General features: G+C 36.2%; 1 protein-coding gene across 3 annotated transcripts in view; it reads left to right on the forward strand.

The window, feature by feature from the left end:
• Positions 1–10,402: 10,402 nt before the first annotated feature.
• Positions 10,403–20,053, forward strand: part of LOC121303042 (protein patched homolog 1-like) — a 62,470-nt gene continuing 52,819 nt past the window's right edge. The window contains exons 1-2 of one of the 3 annotated variants that reach the window (XM_041233457.1): positions 10,403–10,565; positions 16,431–16,623. In XM_041233457.1, the coding sequence (XP_041089391.1) occupies positions 10,563–10,565; positions 16,431–16,623 (196 nt within the window). In that variant the 5' untranslated portion in view covers positions 10,403–10,562. Of the gene's footprint in view, positions 10,566–14,258; positions 16,177–16,430; positions 16,624–20,053 lie in introns of those variants that run through there. The other 2 variants (XM_041233441.1, XM_041233448.1) reach the window with 2 other exon arrangements.

Genomic DNA, 20,053 nt, shown 5'->3' on the forward strand with positions numbered 1-20,053 from the left:
TTGACAGTGTCGACCCAAGGGACTTTTTCGACCTAAAAAAAGAAACAAGGACCAGGGATCACAAATGGAGATTAGATAACGGAGCACTCAGAACAGGAAACAGGAGGCACTTTTTTTTACACAGAGAATCGTGGGAATCTGGAACCAACTCCCCAGTAATGTTGTTGAAGCTGACACCCTGGGATCCTTCAAGAAGCTGCTTGATGAGATTATGGGATCAATAAACTACCAACAACCAAATGAGCAAGATGGGCTGAATGGCCTCCTCTCGTTTGTAAAATTTCTTATGTATAAGAACGGTTAAGCCAAGTCAAAACGCCTGCAGCCTTTTGATACAATTACATTTTTCTTATTTGTTTCTTCTCATCTGTAGTTTCTATTGGAACATGAATGTATAAATATTGAAAAAGAAGCATTTTTCATAATTTACCATTCTTGTTACTTATCAAACACAACATTTCACAAAATATGCAGTAATACATAACTGATCCATGTTACATGTAATCGTAATAATATATTATATATATATATATATATTATATAATATATATATAGATATAATATATATATTATATATATATATATATATAATCAACAGTCAAATATTGTATCTTAAACTGTAGTAAATTTGGTTACCATGTTTATCAAGTTTTTCCAACTTTGTATATATTTTATCTTTGCCTTGTATATCCTGAGATGTATCTAAATAATTTGCAATTGCAAGCAAAAACAGAAAGAGATAAACAAACGCAATGTAACATTTGGACCTGTCAAACATGCCTTCATGATTAAAGAGATGTTTCATACAGCAACATAAACAGCAATGATGTCATGTATAATTCAGCCATGAAACAGAGAAAACGGCTCCTTTTAAAGCAGGGGGTGACTCAATTTTACCATTGGCCATATGATAACTTCATGTTTCATTTGCGGGCTGCATAAATATTTGATTGTCCCTATTTACAATTATTCACTGTTTTTAATCATATATCTTTCAATAAGATTCACCACACTGAATAAAATGCATTTGTTACAATTAGACTTGGAATTAATCTTTAAAACTTACAATTATTCAAAACATGTATCTTACCTAATTGCTGCTCTGAGCGGGTTCATTTGTTGAGGTGACCTGGCACCTTTTTCAGGAGACTAGCTTGTCAATGTCCGCAGTCATGTCTTGTGCTAAAGCAGTATTCAGTATGGAGTGTTGATGCCTGTCGCTCAGTCGTGAGTAGTATTTTAGTAGTTGCACAGTAATTACACATTTAGCGGTATGTAGTATATAACTACACATGTAATTACAAAATAAACATTTAAAAATTACTTAATATGATGTCGTTTATCACAGGTTACCAACACCCACACAACGAGAACACATGAAGTAAACAAAAAAAGTTAATACATTGGATTAAGAGGAAAATATTTTGCGACGACTGGATCTAAATACAACATTTACACAACATTTCTAAATGTTTCTGTTCCTAAGAAATCCGTAATGGAAAGACACTTTAGGACCAGAGATGGTTATCAGGATCGTTGAGGCATGGGCACTGTTACAACATGCTGCATATGAATTTCAATTGTTTTTTTTTTTTCTTGGTAAAACACTTGATGTAAAATACATGCTGTGTAAAACATACCATTCTTTTGGTCCAGACAGATTGTTGTTGCCTATGATGCATTGTACCTTAAAAAACAGACAGCCACAGAAACTATTTTTGGACACCAGTGTTCTTTCATTTTACATATGTACATTTAATACCACATAACTGTGATTATTGCATGCTTTTTACACTGTGATAGATCAGCATTGATGATGCAGAAAGTTGTAAAGCCGGTGAAATCTGGTCCTCATCTCTCTCACAGTCAGTTTACTACAATCTCTAAAATGCTAACAAATATGAATGTGTAGTCCGATGGTCTTTCAGTTTGATCCATAAAGAATCAGACACAAAGCTTCTTGGGGTCGTTTTGTCTGGAATTTGTTATTTTGGCAGAATGAGTTCTGTAGTTATTCAAAACATACTAAAGAACAGAAAGGAAAACAGTAGGTGGCCTCTGCAACAAGACAGAAAATATACATTGTTAAATAAATAAGGCCACTTACAGTCAGAACATGGTTTTACATCAGTTACTACAGTTGATTGCACTGAAATAAAACACTTTAAATTATACATTAAGTACTACAGCAGAGCAGTATCAGATGAATTTTTATTAATTTATGTATTAAGCAAAGAAAATATTGTTTACTCAAAAATAAGCATTTAGCCTAAAAATGCTCAAAATATAGAAAATAAATCTTGTACTGCTTTCTAATTGCCATATAAGACTAGATAATTATGCTGTGATTCACACATGGTCATATTTTCTATCTGCTTAGCTTTCAACCATGTATCACACTTTAATCAGTAAATTCGAAAGTGTTAGAAAATATGAATGAAATTTAACTAAATGGTTATAGTCTGACTTCTTCTAGGTGCACGAACTGGCACATCCCTCAAATTATCTATGTTACCCTCCTGTTTCTAGTCTACACTATCTGTGCCTGAGAATTCACACAAATCAGGGGTTACTACCTCTGATGGTGGGAAAGGCCTCTGAGGCATTAGTTGCTCCACAGCAACAGACTTATTGTCAGAAGACGAAATAGACCTGTCACCCCTTTTAACTGATTTGGGGGAACTTGTCTTTCCCTTCCTAGGAACTGGAATTGGTGTCTCACACAGCTTTAGATCTACACGGTGCGCTCGCCATAATTGGCCACCACTCATCGGTTCTATGGCATGAGTTGTCCCTATTATTTCTATCACCCTGTACACAGTGGATCCCCAAGCATCCTGTATTTTATTTCATCCAAAAGGTCTGTTTCTCAAATAGACAAACTGCCCTACTTGCAACAACGGACACTGAACTCTACCTTTCTGTGAGGCAATTCTTTCAGCAGCTTTGAGTTGGAGATACTCCCTTGCTTTTGCGTGTGCCTCCCTAAGACGTTCCTGGTGTACAATTAACCAGTCATGTCCCTTATTTACCTCTTCCTGTCCTAACAGGGCATCTACAGGTAGACAGGGGTTCCTACCAAACAATAAGAAATAGAGGGAATACCCAGTGGAGGCATGTGGAGTGACATTATAGGCATATAACATCTCTGGCAGATATTCTAGCCATCACTTCTTTTCTGGAGGCAGAGTACGCAAAATGTCATGGAAGGTTCTGTTGAGCCTTTCACACTGGCCGTTCCCCTGGGGATGGTAAGGGGTGGTACAGGTTTTCTTAATCCCATACAAACTGCACAGCTCTGCAATGACCTCATTCTCAAAATGTCTCCCCTGGTCACTGTGCAGTCTTTCCAGAATTCATGAACCACTCCTTTAAGCGGACTCTGGCTATTGTATTTGTCTTCTGTTTTTTGTGGGAAATGCTAGGTGAACTTTGTAAATATGTCAGTTACAATTAACACACATTTTCATGACCATCACTAGCAGGCTCTAGTACAGTGACGTCTACAACTACACCTTCTAAAGGTCTTGAAGCCAACAGGGTACTCATGGGAGCTTGTGGTCTAGGCTGTGGTAATTTGGTCAAAATGCAATGCTGACATTTCTTAACCCTTTGCGGTCCTATGTCGGACTAGGTCCGACATTACAATTTTCCCTTTTCATCAAAAAGACATAAAGCACAGGTCTCTAGTCATTTTTTCTCCAGTAAAAGCCAAGAAAACCTTTCAATGGTCGAGTGAGACCGATAGAAGCCGAATGAAGGCGAAATAAAGGGCGTATCTCATAGCCCCATCCACTACAGAGATAACACTGACATAGCAAAGGAGGTAGCTGCTTCTGTATCCAGCGCTCAAAGAATATCACAGACATATGCAGAGCTTTTTGAGATGTTATAGTAATAAAATAATGACTTGGATCGCATAATTGAGGAGTTTGGTGATAAAACGAGTGAGCAGGAGAGGATTTATCAGTATGCACGTCTATAAAGAGGTATGTGAAAAATACAGCAAACAAGGTGTGGGGCTTGGCTGTAGATACAGTACTGTGTGTCCTTTTGTGACGCAATGCATTTTAAACCTGTTTTACTCTGAAAAAAAAATGTAAACAGCATGTGTAAAATAAACAACATGAGTGAAAATAAATTGGACCTCAGCTCCTTAACTGTAGTGGGAATCTTCTAGTTGCTCACAGCAGCCACCTTATCAGAATCTGCATCAAGTCCATCTGCTGAAAGGACATGTCCTAAATAACGAACTTCACGCTGCAAATATGACACTTCTCTAGCTTTAACTTAAGTCCTGTGTCTCCAAGTTGTGTCAAGATAACATCCAGTCTTTCTAGATGATCCTCAAAAGTATGTAAATAAACTAACATGTCATCTAGATACACAAGCAAAATCTGGAATGTCAAGCCATTCATGGTTGCCTGCATGAGGTGCTGAAAAGTAGCAGGCGCATTGCACAAACTGAATGGCATACGAGTGTACTCAAACAAACCAAAAGGAGTAAAAAATGCCGTTTTATGCTGTTCTTTCTCCTGTATTGCTATCTGATGGTACCCGCTAGCTAAATCTGTGGTTGACAAAAGATCTTTTTATTGAGAAGCTTCTGTATGTGCTCTTATCTCTGTGTACTGTGACTGGGCTACAGGGATGTCATCAACTAATGGAATCTTATGCTGGACTTTGTCAGTATATCCTAGATCTTCATCATCTACAACAAAAAAACCCAGAATGCCTGCTCAGTAACTTTTCTAGCTGACATTGTTGTTCTGTGGTACCACCTAGGTAAGTTTAATCTAAAATGACACAGGGCTTGCTATCTGTAGCTGGACTGCTTGGTTTATCAACTGTTACCTGCTCAACACTAGCTGAGATATGATCGAATCACACCTTGCATTAGTTGTCATACTCTGGGGCGGCCTGCGGCAGGATGCCTAACCTGGTCCTGGGGTGGAGCCATGCATCCTCCTGAGAGAGATTAGCTATCTGTAATGCAAACAATTCTTTATTGGTGTCGATAAGCATCAGAACTACCAACAGTCCTCCTGGATATGGACCAGTCATAGGTTCCAACAATATTCTGCAACTGTTTTCCATTTTATTTCCTGATCCCATTGCCATTACAGACATAATAGACCCTGCTGGTATACACACACTCCTTACCTGCTACCCTGGCCACAGTCCTGTTAACCCTGCTGACATGCTTTTGTGCTTGCTGGAAAACTTCTCCCCAGCCTGCAATGAGCTCTGTACTGGTCTGCAACGCAAATTCAGCTTGGATCAATTGGTAACATTTACTAATAATGTTCATAGCTATGAGACCTGGAACATTTGTCTTCACAGCTAAAGAGGTTCTTTCAGGTTCCCAACTATTAAGAATCCACACTCAAGTAAGACTTTTCCCATTGTCTCAACATCTAACTCTAGATAACCAAGTTAAGGTATCGCTATGCCATTGGCTGCAGTAATCCTGAGCCACCCTGATGTAGAAAGTAAATCTTTATCACCTCCAAGCAGGTGTTTCTTAAAGAAGCTCTCAGTTATTGTGTCTAAAGGCCTTCACACACCAGACACGACGTGATTTTTACTGGGGCGACATGACATGACAAACACTGTGCACACCAGAAGAGATCACAGACACAACGCGACAGCTGGAAATTTGTCAAATCTAAAGTATGATTACTAACAAACAAACGCAATAGAAAATGGCTTATTATTATTATAGGCCTGATGGTAATGGCAAGATATTAAGCGATATGCATATAATCATGTATGAAATTATACAAACCAAGCACGCCCAGATCATTAGAAATCGACTCCCATATTACATTTTTGGCATCATTTTTTTTTTTTTTTAGAATTGTTTTGACTCATGTCAAAATGGTCAGGGAAATGAAATACTGCAAGTATGATCTTCACCTCCATTTTCAGTGAACGTATGTAACGGGGTGCCCAGCCCTTGAGTGTATTTTATTATTTGAGTGGTGCATGTTGGTGGTGCCGTCAGACCAGGAAATGAAACAATAACAATGGTTGTACTGGCGAAACGGCGCTGCTGCGCTCATATTTGATCATTAACAAAATAAACAATTTAAACAAAAGGACACACAGCACAAAGCAAAGGGCACTCTGGGCAAAGTAAAAAAAAAAAAAAACCACTAACAATTCTAAACAAGTATATTTTAGATATAGCAACAATTAATTAATGAATTAACTCGGGAGATGGTCATCTCATTCACATGACTTTTAAATAAATAAACAAAACACAAACCATCCACACATCAACACAATATATTTATATAATAATAATAATAATAATAATAATAATAATAATAATAATAATAATAATAATAATAATAATAAATACATATAAATAATAAAATACACACAAGGGGTGTTTTTTCATCGCTCGTGTTGGAATTTGTGTCGCAGTGACGTCGCTTGTCGTGTCGTCTTTGGTGTTAAGGGCGCTATTGAAAAGCAGAGGTTTCATTGATTTTCTCGCGTCGCTTTGTTTTGTCACTCTTCGCATCGCGTCTGGTGTGTAAAGGCGTTTACAAACAGGAAACTGTAACACCCCTTACTTTGTGATCTACCACAGGGCTCTAATAGCTGGTCTTGGTGGGAGTGTCAACTACAAGCCTGTTTTCTTCCCTCACGGTGAGTGGTTCTCAGCAACCGAGGGAGTTTCCTGACGGGTTTTTTCCTGATATAATATGAGGTACGCTTGCAACTTTTTATACATCATCTGCATTAATATCTTCCTAAATCCGATCCCGTAACTTTCTGAAAGAAACAAAAATAATTTTAAACAAGTGTTATAACTATATTGAGTCAAATACATATGTATTTACCTCAGATGGCTTAGGAGTCATTGTACATAAACAGGACATCTGCTCCAGATGTGTCTGTATGTTTTTTCTTTTTCAATTCTGGTTTGCACAGAGTCATTCCTTCAAGGGGTGGTACACTTGCTACAAATACAAAGTTGTATCTTTAAATATGCTATACTTCACTTTTTACTTCTGTCTCTTTGTCACTGTCTTTTTTTCCTCCTCGGTCTTAACTAAATGATTGTCCTAAATGAAAACCTTAATATGTTTCTCTAGCCTGTTCCACTATGGTCATTTATCAAAAATGATCAATACAGCTGCACCATTTCAATAACAATTTAGTTGCCATTTTAGTGAGTTTTTTTCCCTCTGGCTCAGATGGTAAGCAAGAGGACAATATTCTTAAGATAGAACTATTAAAAATGTGTAAAATAGTTTCCAACATGTATAGTAAGAGGTGAAAACATGTTTCCAGGCAACAAGTGGTAAAGGATAAAACAAATCAGCATGTCATTATAGAGGAAGTTATAGAGTGAGGCCACATCATTTTCTGTCAAGTTACATTTAACCACATTTCATTGTGATGTCTTTGGACCCCTACAATCCCACAAAAAAAAAAACCCTCTGCATGAAGAGAACACAGAATGAAAGATATGATAAATGAATTCAGTATTCTCTAAAGTTGCGCTTCTTGACATAACTTTTTACTAAAGATGTAATGTTAGTAACAGACCAATATGGTAATGTGTAAAACAACTTATATATAAGTCTTTCAATATGCAATCTTTCTATTTCTTGTAAATGATGCACTGGAGTTCTACCAGACCTGAAACACATCACAGACGTGAAGGACTGTTTTTTTTTTTTTTAAAGCCAATAAGACAGGTGTGAGCTAACAGCCATGCTAAAAATGTGACACCTCTTCCAAAGAAAATGAAGCTGCCACATGAAAGTGTGTCTGTTTTTCAGTCACTAACTTGTTTTTAAAATATATAGGGTGTGTCTAAGTGAGATCAGATAAAAAAAATAACATATTAAATTGCATGGATTCTAAGTAGGATGCCTGTTGTTGTATATATGTGTTTGTTTTGCATATTATTGCCCGCAACTTACAGTATATACTTTTTAATATTTTGTTTATTGGATAAAAGTGTCTGCTAAATAATAATAATAATAATAATAATAATAATAATAATAATAATAATAATAATAACAGGATATTATCAGTATAATTATTGGCAGAACAACCCTATTTATTAAACACCAATTTTTTGCCAATTTTTTTATGCAACTTGTTCTATCTCTGTCTATATTTAAAATTAGACTTGGATTTTGTTTTCATATTCAACTGTTTTTACTTTTATCAGATTTTTAAATAGATTTATTTAAACTTCTCTGCAGTTTATTTTAAATATATTTTAACTCTTACGTGACTTGACATCTGCTGTATTTAAGGATTGCTTGTTATTTTGTTAAAACATTAATTGTCACGGTAGTCCTTTCTAGGAATTTGATCTTTTGATAATGTAGGCCCAGAAGTTTTGTGTACCTGTGTTCCATTACTTTCTGCTGAGAAACAATTTCTGCTGTGAAACACCATAACAATCTGTACAATAAATGGTCTGTTTGGATGAGTCTGATCTGGGATTAATGTCTGCCAGTGTGATGTACTTTGCCAATTACTAAAAAGAAGGTACATTTGTTAAGTTTTACCAATCATTCTTTATCTGATAAATCACTTTTTATGGTTTTCACAGCAAAAGCTGTTACTATAATACTAATACATTACTCAGTCTATTTCTTTTTTATTTCTAGCTGGTGGTCTAAAGGTTAAAAAAAAAAAAAAAAACTAATGAAGTATATAATTTGCAAAATGCTGTACTTGCCTGTTATGTAGTTACAGTGCAACACCATACTTAATAACAACATGAAAAATGCTGGCAGTTGTTTCTGTCTTGTTTAATTACTCTGTATAGACAAGGTTGTGTTCTTACAATGTAATTGCCAAGTAACTACACATGCAATTACAGTGTAGTTAATATACACATAGGGACAATTTATTGAAATTGTTACCAGAATAAAGCATTATCAGTTTAATTACAAATATAACAACCAATGCTTTATGAAGCTGTCTTTTTATGTCAATTAATTATTGGCATAAAAACATACATGGTGCTCTATTTCACATAAAGAATGTTAATGATATGATCCATAAAATGTATAGATTCAAGCATAAAACATACTGGTTGGTAGAAAAACAAAACCAAACAATATAGGGTAGTTGGTAAAGAATTCTGTTTTGAAAATTAACATCATTAATTTTCCATTTTGCTTAACTATTTTGTCAAGAAATCAACAAATGCAAAATCTATAGTTTGAATTTGAAGGTAACTGCATATTTGTCAAATCAAAGAATTATTCTAAACAAATTATTAGTAGGCTAGTATATTATGAATATTGTGTTTGCACTACATTTCACACATTAGGTAGGCTGCTAAAATGCCCTTTATTGAAATTCCTAGTTTGTTTTAGAAAAATCTGGTCAATTGTGTTACATTTTTTGTAATGTTTTCAAGGCAAATTATTATCTGAGTTATTTAGAAGACCGCTTTATGCCTGTTTCTTTTCTTTTTTCTTTTCTTTTAAAAGAGATTTATATCGCTGAAAGCTGTTTACTTAACAAGCTAATAACAAAGGCGCATTGTCATGCATTAGGTAATCGTTTATTCCAGGTTTATGGTTTAAGTAAAATAAAAAACGTATAAAAGAAAAAAAAAGAACGACTTTAAATAGACAAGGCAGGTGGTCACAGGAACATGCAATTAAACGTGTCATTACCTGATACTGTATATAAAGAAATGCAGAAATACTTCTTGAAATGTTTTCATCAACTTTGTGTTAATGCAGCACCCTATCCCATATACAGTATAGACATATACAACAAAGAACTCCTTTAAAGCACAGAAACAATGTATTCTTAGTTGCGGTCACTTCTGAAACACCATGGCATATAAAATGTGTGTGTGTAAGTATACTTAGCAGCATAACATTACATGAAAATTTGTAACAAACACAAACGCCACATTAATGCTGTATCAATTGATACAATATCTATTTATTAATAATATATACTTATTTTTTAGTTTACATCACTGAAACCTATGTTATACGATATTTTAACGTTATCAGGCAACAGGCAGCAAAATGTTGCTTCTAGCTTCAGCTCGTGTAACATGTAGGTTTTGTGTGAACCAAGCGTGTTTACACAGTTTACTTTGCTTTTTTTTTAGGAAAATTACATGTTTACACAGTTTACTTGCTTTTTTTTTCACGCAGTTTTAAATGATGTGGGGGGGGTGGGGGGGGGGGGGGGGGGGGGGGGGGGGGGGGGGGGGGGGGGGGGGGGGGGGGGGGGGGGGGGTGGTGGTGGTGGTGGTGGTGGTGGTGGGGGGGGGGGGCGGTCACGTGACATTGACACAGATCCTGCCTATTGAGATTCAGACCACCCACATGGACGGTGGAGCTGCAATAGAAACAGGCATGCAATTGTGAGACCTTCCAGCACTCTGCAGAATGCTTGCATCCAAGAAGGATTATTACTCGCCAAGTTCAATTTTTTCATAAAAAAAAGAAGAAACGTGTAATCTTTAAAATAAGTGGCAAGTCAAAACTGCTGGGGGGGAGAAACAAAATATAACACAGTTCCAGACGGTTTCTAAAACTTGGATAATGGTAAGTAACAGAGATGATTAACTTTGAGAGTATCCTCCCCTGGAGTGAAATCTTGGCAAATGTCAGTGCGTCAGTTGTGATACTGATATACTTAATTCAGTAACTGAGTACTGTAACTAATAGCAGGATTATTACGAACGCGGTGGTGGTTCGATGTTGATGGAGCTTGTTAGGGGACATTTTGTAGGGGTGTGCAATTGGAGACCTGTCTAATGTATTATTATTATTATTATTATTATTATTATTGATCAACTCTTTGTTGGGGTCTCCAGGAGCCCTATATCCAATTTTCACGCTCCAAAGGGTCACCCTCAGCTTCCATTCAGCCTTCTTCCTGAGGCACCACTCAAGCGATCTTTCAAATCGGAGAAAAAAAAAAACAGATATCTAATTGTCACTATTGCTTTTGGAGTAAATGCACCTATATAAAGTTGCAAACATTGAATAAAAAAAAAACCCACCTCCCATTATTATTATTATTATTATTATTATTATTATTATTATTATTATTATTATTATTATTATTATCATACAGAATACCATTGGACGCACGGTAAGTAATTAAATAAATGTATAAATAGAGATGCTCCTAACAGGGTTCCTACGGAACATATGACACACAAACAACCCAAATGTGCCCATAACATAACCTACACAGATAGATGAATTACACATTGTATTTATTTGATTTGATTGTATTATACTCCTGCAATGTCCACAGCAATTTAAACTTTAAACTTTACTACTTTATGTAAGTAGCCCTATTTATTTCGCTCAACGAGAATAAACATTAATTGGTGTTTTATTTTTGTTCATGTCTACCCAGTGGGTAGTTTTATTTCCTATTATTTCTTGAGGCATATTTGTCTAATTAATGGTTAGTTGCCGCAGCGCTGTGTCCTGGACATCACGTTACTCGGTCATGTTCTGCAAAACCACACGGTGCCTATTATTCTTGTTCAACTGAATATTCACCTCATTTCTGGAACCAGGATATGACAGGACAGTGCTCTGCAGCTAAAGAGAAAGTCGCCTGTATCAGTGTCTATTCGCATGGCTTAGCCGTTCCTTACACAACCATGTAAAACCTTTCAGGTTAAGATATAACGTGTACGTATAGGCTATCAGTATAATCACATAAGAAGATTAGCATGGCTGTCATTCGCACTGCCATGCATTTTATATTTGTATCTAATTCTAATGGGCCAATAGGATAGGGCGCATGCAGTACACTTTTTTTGTTCGATCTGTTAAAAAAAAAAAAAAAAAAAGATCTTGAATCAAAAAATGTTTAGACGTCAACGGCAGATTGCATTGATTTATTTTTTTATTTTTTTTGCGCTTACACATCGCATTTTCAAATATACATTGTACTATTTTACTATACTTTTATTATTATTATTTTTTAAAAAATTTCACTGGAAAACTATACTACGCCAACACAGTGTTAAATAAGCATACTGCTTTGTATTGATCATCGTTCGCTACAAACCCAGCTGTAAAATGTTCCATTATCTCAGTCTATTTAAAAGTGTACGTCATATACTCCTTTGACATTAAAGTTAGCTAAAACTAAAGTCATGCATTACCATCTCACTTCTATGCAAATATACCAATACCAATTTCCATTCACACACACGTCTAGAAAGCAAAATTGATAAACTGATGGTTTGTGACAGTTGACAATATAAGCAGTCGTGATACTATGTCATATTATATGACATATATTCAGCAATATTATATATATATATATATATATAATTATATATATATATATATATATATATATATAGTTTTACACTGGCTTACTATTTACTGTGTACTGCTACTGATATTTGTTTGTATTTAATGTAGAAATAAAGATTCCTTGAGTATTAATCGAGATGATCTCGCAGTAAAACAGACACATTTTAAAAGGTAAAAAAAAAAAAAATCTAGATGTTTCGACAGTTTATGAAATCCATGGCAGCGTCTACACATATTTGTATTTGGCTTAGACTCCACTACCACTTCACATTGTAGGTGTCGCTGTGTAGAGATGTCTTAATTTTTTTTTTTTTACTGTATTCTTTTTGAAGTCTTGGTCTTCCCTTGACAGTAATAAACCGGTCTACCCAAAATAAATAAATAAATAAAAAATAAATAAATAAATAATAAAACGCAAAAGGGGAAATGGTCACTGTCTACAGTAGGCTTTATTCTACGTTTCTGGCGAATAAATGCTTCATTTAGGCTATACATTATTTGCATTGAACAATTAGGTAATAAGATGTCAATATAATATAAAACTTGACTACCCAAGAATACATACAGGCTTCACAGAATTGTATTTCTAAGACATATACGAAATATAATGTATCGCAGACTCGTTTAATTTAGATAACTGCAACAGTTCAGCTTAAGCCATTAGTTTGGACAAAAAAAAAAGTACTACATTAACATATTTAATGCAATACCGGTACGCTTTTCTATCTTTCTTATTTGCAACAGTATATCATTTATGGTCTGTGAATAAGCCTTTAACTTCGCCGTTTCCTTGCGTTGGAAAGTTGTGTTATGATACATGAATCATAACATAGTAAGTGGGCAGGTCTTTTTGAAGCTCACCATTGGCCGCTGCGTTGACAGCAATGAATGGTATTGGATAACGCAACGGGTAGACCCTGCTCAGAAATGTACTGCTACCACTTTACAAGGAAAACTGCAAAGCTGTGTTGAAGTATCGGAGCGTCTTTTGGTGCGCAGTCACGTGAACCTGCAAACCCCTTCAAACCCCCCCCCCCCCCCCCCCCCCCCCCCCCAAAAAAAAATACAACCACAAAAACAAAGCATCGTAGCGTTTTAAAATGACGGGACATCAATTAAAATAAATTTAATAGGAAATTTTAAAATAGTTGTAAAATTAAGATTACATCCTACATTTTTTGTTATATAAACCATTCTGCTAAAGTGTCAAATATTGTTAAAAATGACATTCAAACTGAGCAAATTCTGCAATACATATTTAAGAAGTTTGTTGTTTTCACAGAAAAATACTACATTTAATTTACAAAAATGCAATTATCAGTATATCAAAAGTGAGATTATGTTGCGTACTAATTCATACACATTGCACTCAACAATTGTGGATACAAAAATATATATTATTCAATGAGTTGGTTTGCATAATTAGCATTTACACATTCAGGGTCACTATCCTGCCTCAAGAAACGAATACATAAATACACCGCTATCAACTTCATTACATGTATACGGGGATATCGACTTGTTCCCGGCAAGTTCAACAGATGTTTTTCTCTGACAAAATTCTGTTATGTTGTGAAACCTCTTAATACAAAATTGCAGAAAACTGTCTGATAAAACTAGCGGTTATTGTCTGCGGAAATGTTAATTCTGTGTCAAACAAGTCAAACGGTTTGTTTTGTAAAATTTAAAAAAAAAAAAAAAAAAACCTGGCACATTCTACTGCATTATCCACCAGTCTGTCATTATTTGTGTTAAGCCTGGGAATTCACCGGGGACCTCCCAGTAGTTGCTGAAACACGAGGCCAAGATATCACTAAAAGGTTTTCTTTAAAACAGCTTTAAAAAAACCTTCCGCAGTTTAGAATCCTCACATAACATATCTTTTAACAATCACAAGGACTGATCTCGGTCTGAAGAAAAACCCGTGGACCATATCATAAAAACACTTTGGCCGTGTGTTGCATGCAAAAGAAGCGAAGGCAGGGTCTCTTTAAGGCTCCCCTGATGTTGGAGAAGCACACAAGGGCTGTCTACCTGGGTGGTCCCTCTACTTTGGTGAGCTGTTGCTAAGCAGCTAATAATAGTCGTGTTTGCGGAGTAATTTTTGCCCTTCTGGAACCAATCAGATCCAAGAAACTTGTGCCATCTGACAGCACTGGAGGCGGGATTTTGATTATTTCTAGCTTACCCCTCCTCCCCTTTCTCCAAATGGAGAGAGTACTTTTTTTCTCATCTATAGAATCTGGGAGCCTGCACAGTCCCGGGGCCTGAGAACGAATGCTGCACACAGAATGCAACAACAAGCGAGCGATCGGAGTTGCTGTTTTGGGATAGGAAAGCTTCTTCACTGCCTCGTCTTTTAAAAATAAATAAATAAATAATCTTGAGAGGACAGAAAACAGTGAATGTGGGAAACAGTGGAGACCTCCGGATCGCGAAATGTTGGAATGGAAGGCGCAAACTTTGACTCGCCGTCCTTACCAGGAGTATGAACAAGCTTGCCAGCCTGCGAGCAGTGGTAGTGAAACTTTGTTGTCCTGGATTATCAAAAAGCGCGTTCGTGGGAATTTAAGACCGTGGATCGCAAAAACAGCCCAGTCCATAAAACATGGCCTCGGCTGTTAATGTTTCAGAGCAGGAAAGCAGGGACCCTGATCTGCCGAGGATAACAAGGAGGACCAGAGGGAATCGCACAACAGCCACAGCAACTGATCTGGAGTATCTACAACGGCCAAGCTACTGCGATGCAGCGTTTGCATTGGAACAGATATCAAAGGTGCATTTCTTTAGAATACATAAATATAATGCATTGCTTATCTTTTTGCGAGTTGTTTTCCACTTTCCGGGAACTCATCCTGCAAGTAGATAACGGGGAAAAAGCATGCATTTTGCTATGGAAACTTGCACCCTTCTGAAATGCTACTATGTATTGTGATGGATTTCTACCAAACATTCAAAGTAGTTTAGTTGTATTCATGCTTGATCGTTCTTCAGTTTATTTTTACTGTAAGCAGTACTTTAAAAAAAAAAAAAAAGCTTGATGGTAAATTCTGCTCTTGCACTTGGTGCATGAAAAGTAAAAAGAAAAACAAGTCTGACCACTGATGCTTCGTAAAGAGTATTGCCCCTCGGTTATTCAGAGACGGGTCACAATGTGTTTTGTCTTCAGTCTTGAAGTGAAAGCGGCGCTTCTTTTTATTGTTAGAATTTTGTTGTATGTAAAGATGTATGAAACACATTCCAGTTCTAAAGAGATCATATCTGTACAAGGAGTCTTTCCAGCTCTGTAAAACCAAAAAAAAAAAAAAAAAAAAAAAAACCCATGTGGCTGCCCTCTTCCGTTCACAAATATTGTCGTAACTCAACGATGGCTGCTCCACTTCCTAATTCAGTTCACGCAGCGTCTCCGAACTCTGTGGAAATGATCTAGCTTCTGGTTTATTACAGCGCTGCAAAACCACGTGGATCTAACTTTACTACCGCTTGTTAATATCGCAGGACGCTGATACTGTAACAGTCGTCATTGATACAACTCTATTTTTGTTATTGTTCTGTTATAACACGTGTCATGCCTTCTTGAGGAATTAGAAGCATAGTGACCCGCACCGTTTTGCATGTAAAAAAAAAAAAATAAAAAAAAAAATAAATCTGATCGATATTCCCGAACATTAAAGAAAAAAAATCCATAAACACGCACAGTGTAAAAATCAGTTCATGTGGATACAGTCGGTCTACATCATACTATGATATAAACCATTGATTCGGCTGAAAAATGTTATCGTCAAGAAAAAAAAAAATCCTCAAGGCCATAGTGGGCATATCTGCATTACTGACAAGATCATGTGGACACCAAACATCTCACACAGTATATATTAAGTTATAACAACACGGTTTATATTAACAATACTGTATCTCACTAACGATGTTTGTTTTTTAATTATTTTTTTTATTGTGGTGGCTAATATGTAGTTAATATGCGGTATTGTTTGCATGGACTGTTTAGCTATCTGATTTTTTTAGTTAAGTATCCGTGTATTCAAAATATCAGCCTATGTCATGATAAACTGGCACATTTACCTCCCGAACAAGTAACATTGGCCATTTCTTGTTTCATTGCAGGGGAAAGCTACTGGAAGAAAAGCACCCTTGTGGCTGAGAGCAAAGTTTCAAAGACTCTTATTTAAACTGGGCTGTTACATTCAAAAGAACTGTGTGAAGTTTTTAGTTGTGGGCCTCTTAATATTTGGGGCGTTCGCTGTTGGATTAAGGGCAGCTAATCTTGAAACCAACGTGGAGAAACTGTGGGTGGAAGGTAAGGACACCTTTTAAATTTTGAACTATTTCGAAATACTTTGTGTAAAGTTTGTGAGAATAATCCCAGAATGATTGGGGGGAAAAAAACAAAACAAAACAAACATACAAACAAAAAATACCAGCACCCCAGCGAACTGGATGGATTGTTTATTGAATATATGTTTGGCTAAGAACCAGGTTAAACTCGAAAATAATTTACTGTGATTAATTATGTTGCAGTGTTTGTGCGTTTAATTTAAACCTTGCATGACATTTTTTATAAGGCGTTTTGATGGTGAGGTGGGAGTTTACTTACCTTTTAATAAATAATAAATCTGGAAGAAATAAAAAAATCTAGACAGAAGTGCTGTCAAAGCCGCCATTTTGTGTGCGTGTGTGTGCCCCCAGCTGTAGAATGCGACCAGTGCAGCTCTGAGAGTCTGTGTGTGGTCCTGTTTTGGATAGCTTTCAACTCTCAAAAAAACATTCGTCTCTGGGTTGGAAGAAAAAAAAAAGAAAAGAAAAGATTGACACTCATGTTTGTAAAATCGATGAATGAATTTTAGCGTATCGGGACTGTTTTAATGACATTAAAGATTACATTTTTATGAAAGAATTTGAGGAAAATGTAGACTTCAGTAAGGAGGGGCAGATCAATTAAGATTTTTCTGGCTCTGATCTACATTCTAGTCGTTAAAAACAAAGGGTATATAAATGCTGAATAGATAATTAAAGGAAGACCACAGTCGTTTAGAAGAGCTTATTTTGCAAGATAATTTTAATTACTGTAGCGTATAGTTTTTAAAATGCTATGATGCATGTTTTAGATTGAGGTATTTTTGTGCGGTGGCTGTTTTTGTTTTAGAATATCTTTAATTAAGCATTTAGTGATTTCCTTTTAAGCTATTTTGTTTTTCTTTGGTAATAAGGCGTCGTTTTAAATAACACTAATTATACTAATGATAAACATTACTTGAAATGTATTGTGTAATTTAGTTAACTTGGTTACTGTTAGATGTAGTTCGCAGTTGGGCATCATTTGTGTAACACAATATTACACATCAGGTTTAGGAAACCTGTTCAAGTTAACTGGTTTGCGGGTTATCCTTACATTTCTGTCGAGGGGGTGGGGGGCATCAATAGGAACTGTGACACCTGTTTGTATGTGTAAAAACTCTTGATCACAAGGGTGTTAAAATAACAGAGGCCAGTTAACAGATTAGGAAATTGGGATTGATTTCTCTGCTTTCCACCATCTCTTTCCCTTCCAGCATCCCCACCAATGTTTTTTTTAGGTTGAGCCTAATGTAGCTGTGTGTGTTCCCAGTGGAGTGTGTAAGGTTGTGTTCTTGAACATGGGCGCTACACAAGTAAACCAAAGGTGCAGCAGTTGCATATTTCTGTGGTTAAAATGTATAAACAGAAGAGAGTGTGGAATGAAGGACTGAGCAGAGATGAAATACTGTGAGGAACACTATGGGGGGTGGGGGGGTTGAGCATTCTTTAGCACTGTTTGCTAACACATTCATGTTGTGTAACACACAGTTTAGAAAAAATGTCTTTCTGGGCATAGTAAGTCTGGACAATTTTTCTTTGTTACAATTTGTATAAACAGTTTTCACTATAAGCTTTAAATTACTTATTGGTCAGGCACTGGTACCAAAGTGTTAAATATAGTGTCAGTAGTATAAATAAATAGCCTTACATATTTTAAGACAAATTACTTTTTTTTTAAATTCTTATTTTACTGAATTGTTGTTTAATTACTCAAATTCATTAAGTTTTTTTTATTATTATTATTTATTTTGTTTAAAATTTCCTTCAGATTCAAACAGCAAATCTGTGTGGCTTACTGATGTACATTGTGGTGAGCAGGCTTTAGGCCTAGCTGTGTGGCATGTAAATGAACAACAAAATCTGCTTTCTGAGTGCACAGAATACATTATAGCAGGGGTGTACAATCCTGGTCCCGGAGAGCTGGTGTCCATCCTGGTTTTTCTTCCAACTGTGTCCTAAATTACTTAATTGGACCAATTATTACCAGTTATTGTTCAAATTAAGTAATTTAGGGCACAGTTGGAACAAAAACCAGAAAGGACACTGGCCTTCCAGGACCAGGATTGCACACCTGTGCATTATAGCATAACGTACTAAACCAGTGGTGCAAACTCAGTTCATGGAGGGCAGGTGTCCCTCCTGGTTTTTGTTCTAACCATACCCTAAATTGTTAATTTGACCAATTAAGCATCTAATAAGGTCCAATAAAGTACTTTAGGGTGCATTTGGAATAAAAACCTGCAGGGACACCAGCCCTCCAGGACAGAGTTGTACACCACTGTGCTAAACGGAGACCAAGGAATTGTATTTTGGTGTAAAATTGCATATGATTGCAGGACACCTCTGCTTTCGTTAAGGAGCTATAAAATCAAGTCTAAATCCAAAGTTGTGCTGATAAGTGCCAGATAATGTATGAGAAGAGAATGTACATTATAAAGAATGGCTTGTATACAAAATAGAGCATATTATTTCAAACAAAAACAGCATTCATACTTTCCTTACAAACATGCTTTTAATGTGTTCTTGAACTTTTGCCTTTAAAAATAAAGAAACTCTCCCCCCCTAAACTCCTTGACCCTAACGCATGCTAAAAGCTTGTACATGGCTATAAATGTTTGAACTGTACATACAGCATCTCTCTATGACTGAAGGTTCTAAAAATGACAGCTTCCAGATGTATGAACAGACTTATTCATGTGTTTAGATTATGCTGCACAGCTGATGCATAGATTAGTGCTGGCTGGACAAAGCTATGGGAGATTTGTCTGGTTTCCATGATATGTTTATATTTCATTTGGATTCTTCCTTCAAAGCTGACCTGTCAATGACCTACTGATGCTGTGTCCACTAGAATGCTAGTTTGAGCTTGGCTTCAAGTAATATCAAATTAGTAACCATTTATTCTCCTGACTTAATTAGGATCAGTGGAAGTAACTGGCTCATTTCCTGTGGAAGTCCACTAGAGGAGGGGCGGGGGGGGGGGGGGGTGGTACTCAAAATAATTGCCTATATAGAAATCTATATTGTAGAAGCCGCTAGAAGAAGTTTGAGAAGTTTCCTGTTCATTTTTAAAACTTTGCAATATAACTATAACAGGGCTCACTTTTCCAGTTGCTTCAGAATTGTTACCTGTGATTCTGTTGGGTTTCTTTTCTGATTATTTTGTTCCTACTAATTGTTATTGCAGTTTACATAAAGGAGATTCTTTGATTGTAGGGTTTAAATCTTTGGAAGGGGACTGGCCTGCGGACTATCTGGTAATACAAACGCAGTTGGGAATGTAAGAAATACCAGCGTAGATTTGAATTAATCATTTCGGATAGACATTTACCTGCCTGTAGGCTGCTATTCAGTTCAGGGGAGTGCCACAATGAAATTATCAAGATATTGAA

This window comes from Polyodon spathula, chromosome 2 (genome assembly GCF_017654505.1).
Source record: "Polyodon spathula isolate WHYD16114869_AA chromosome 2, ASM1765450v1, whole genome shotgun sequence".
Lineage (NCBI taxonomy): Eukaryota > Metazoa > Chordata > Actinopteri > Acipenseriformes > Polyodontidae > Polyodon > Polyodon spathula.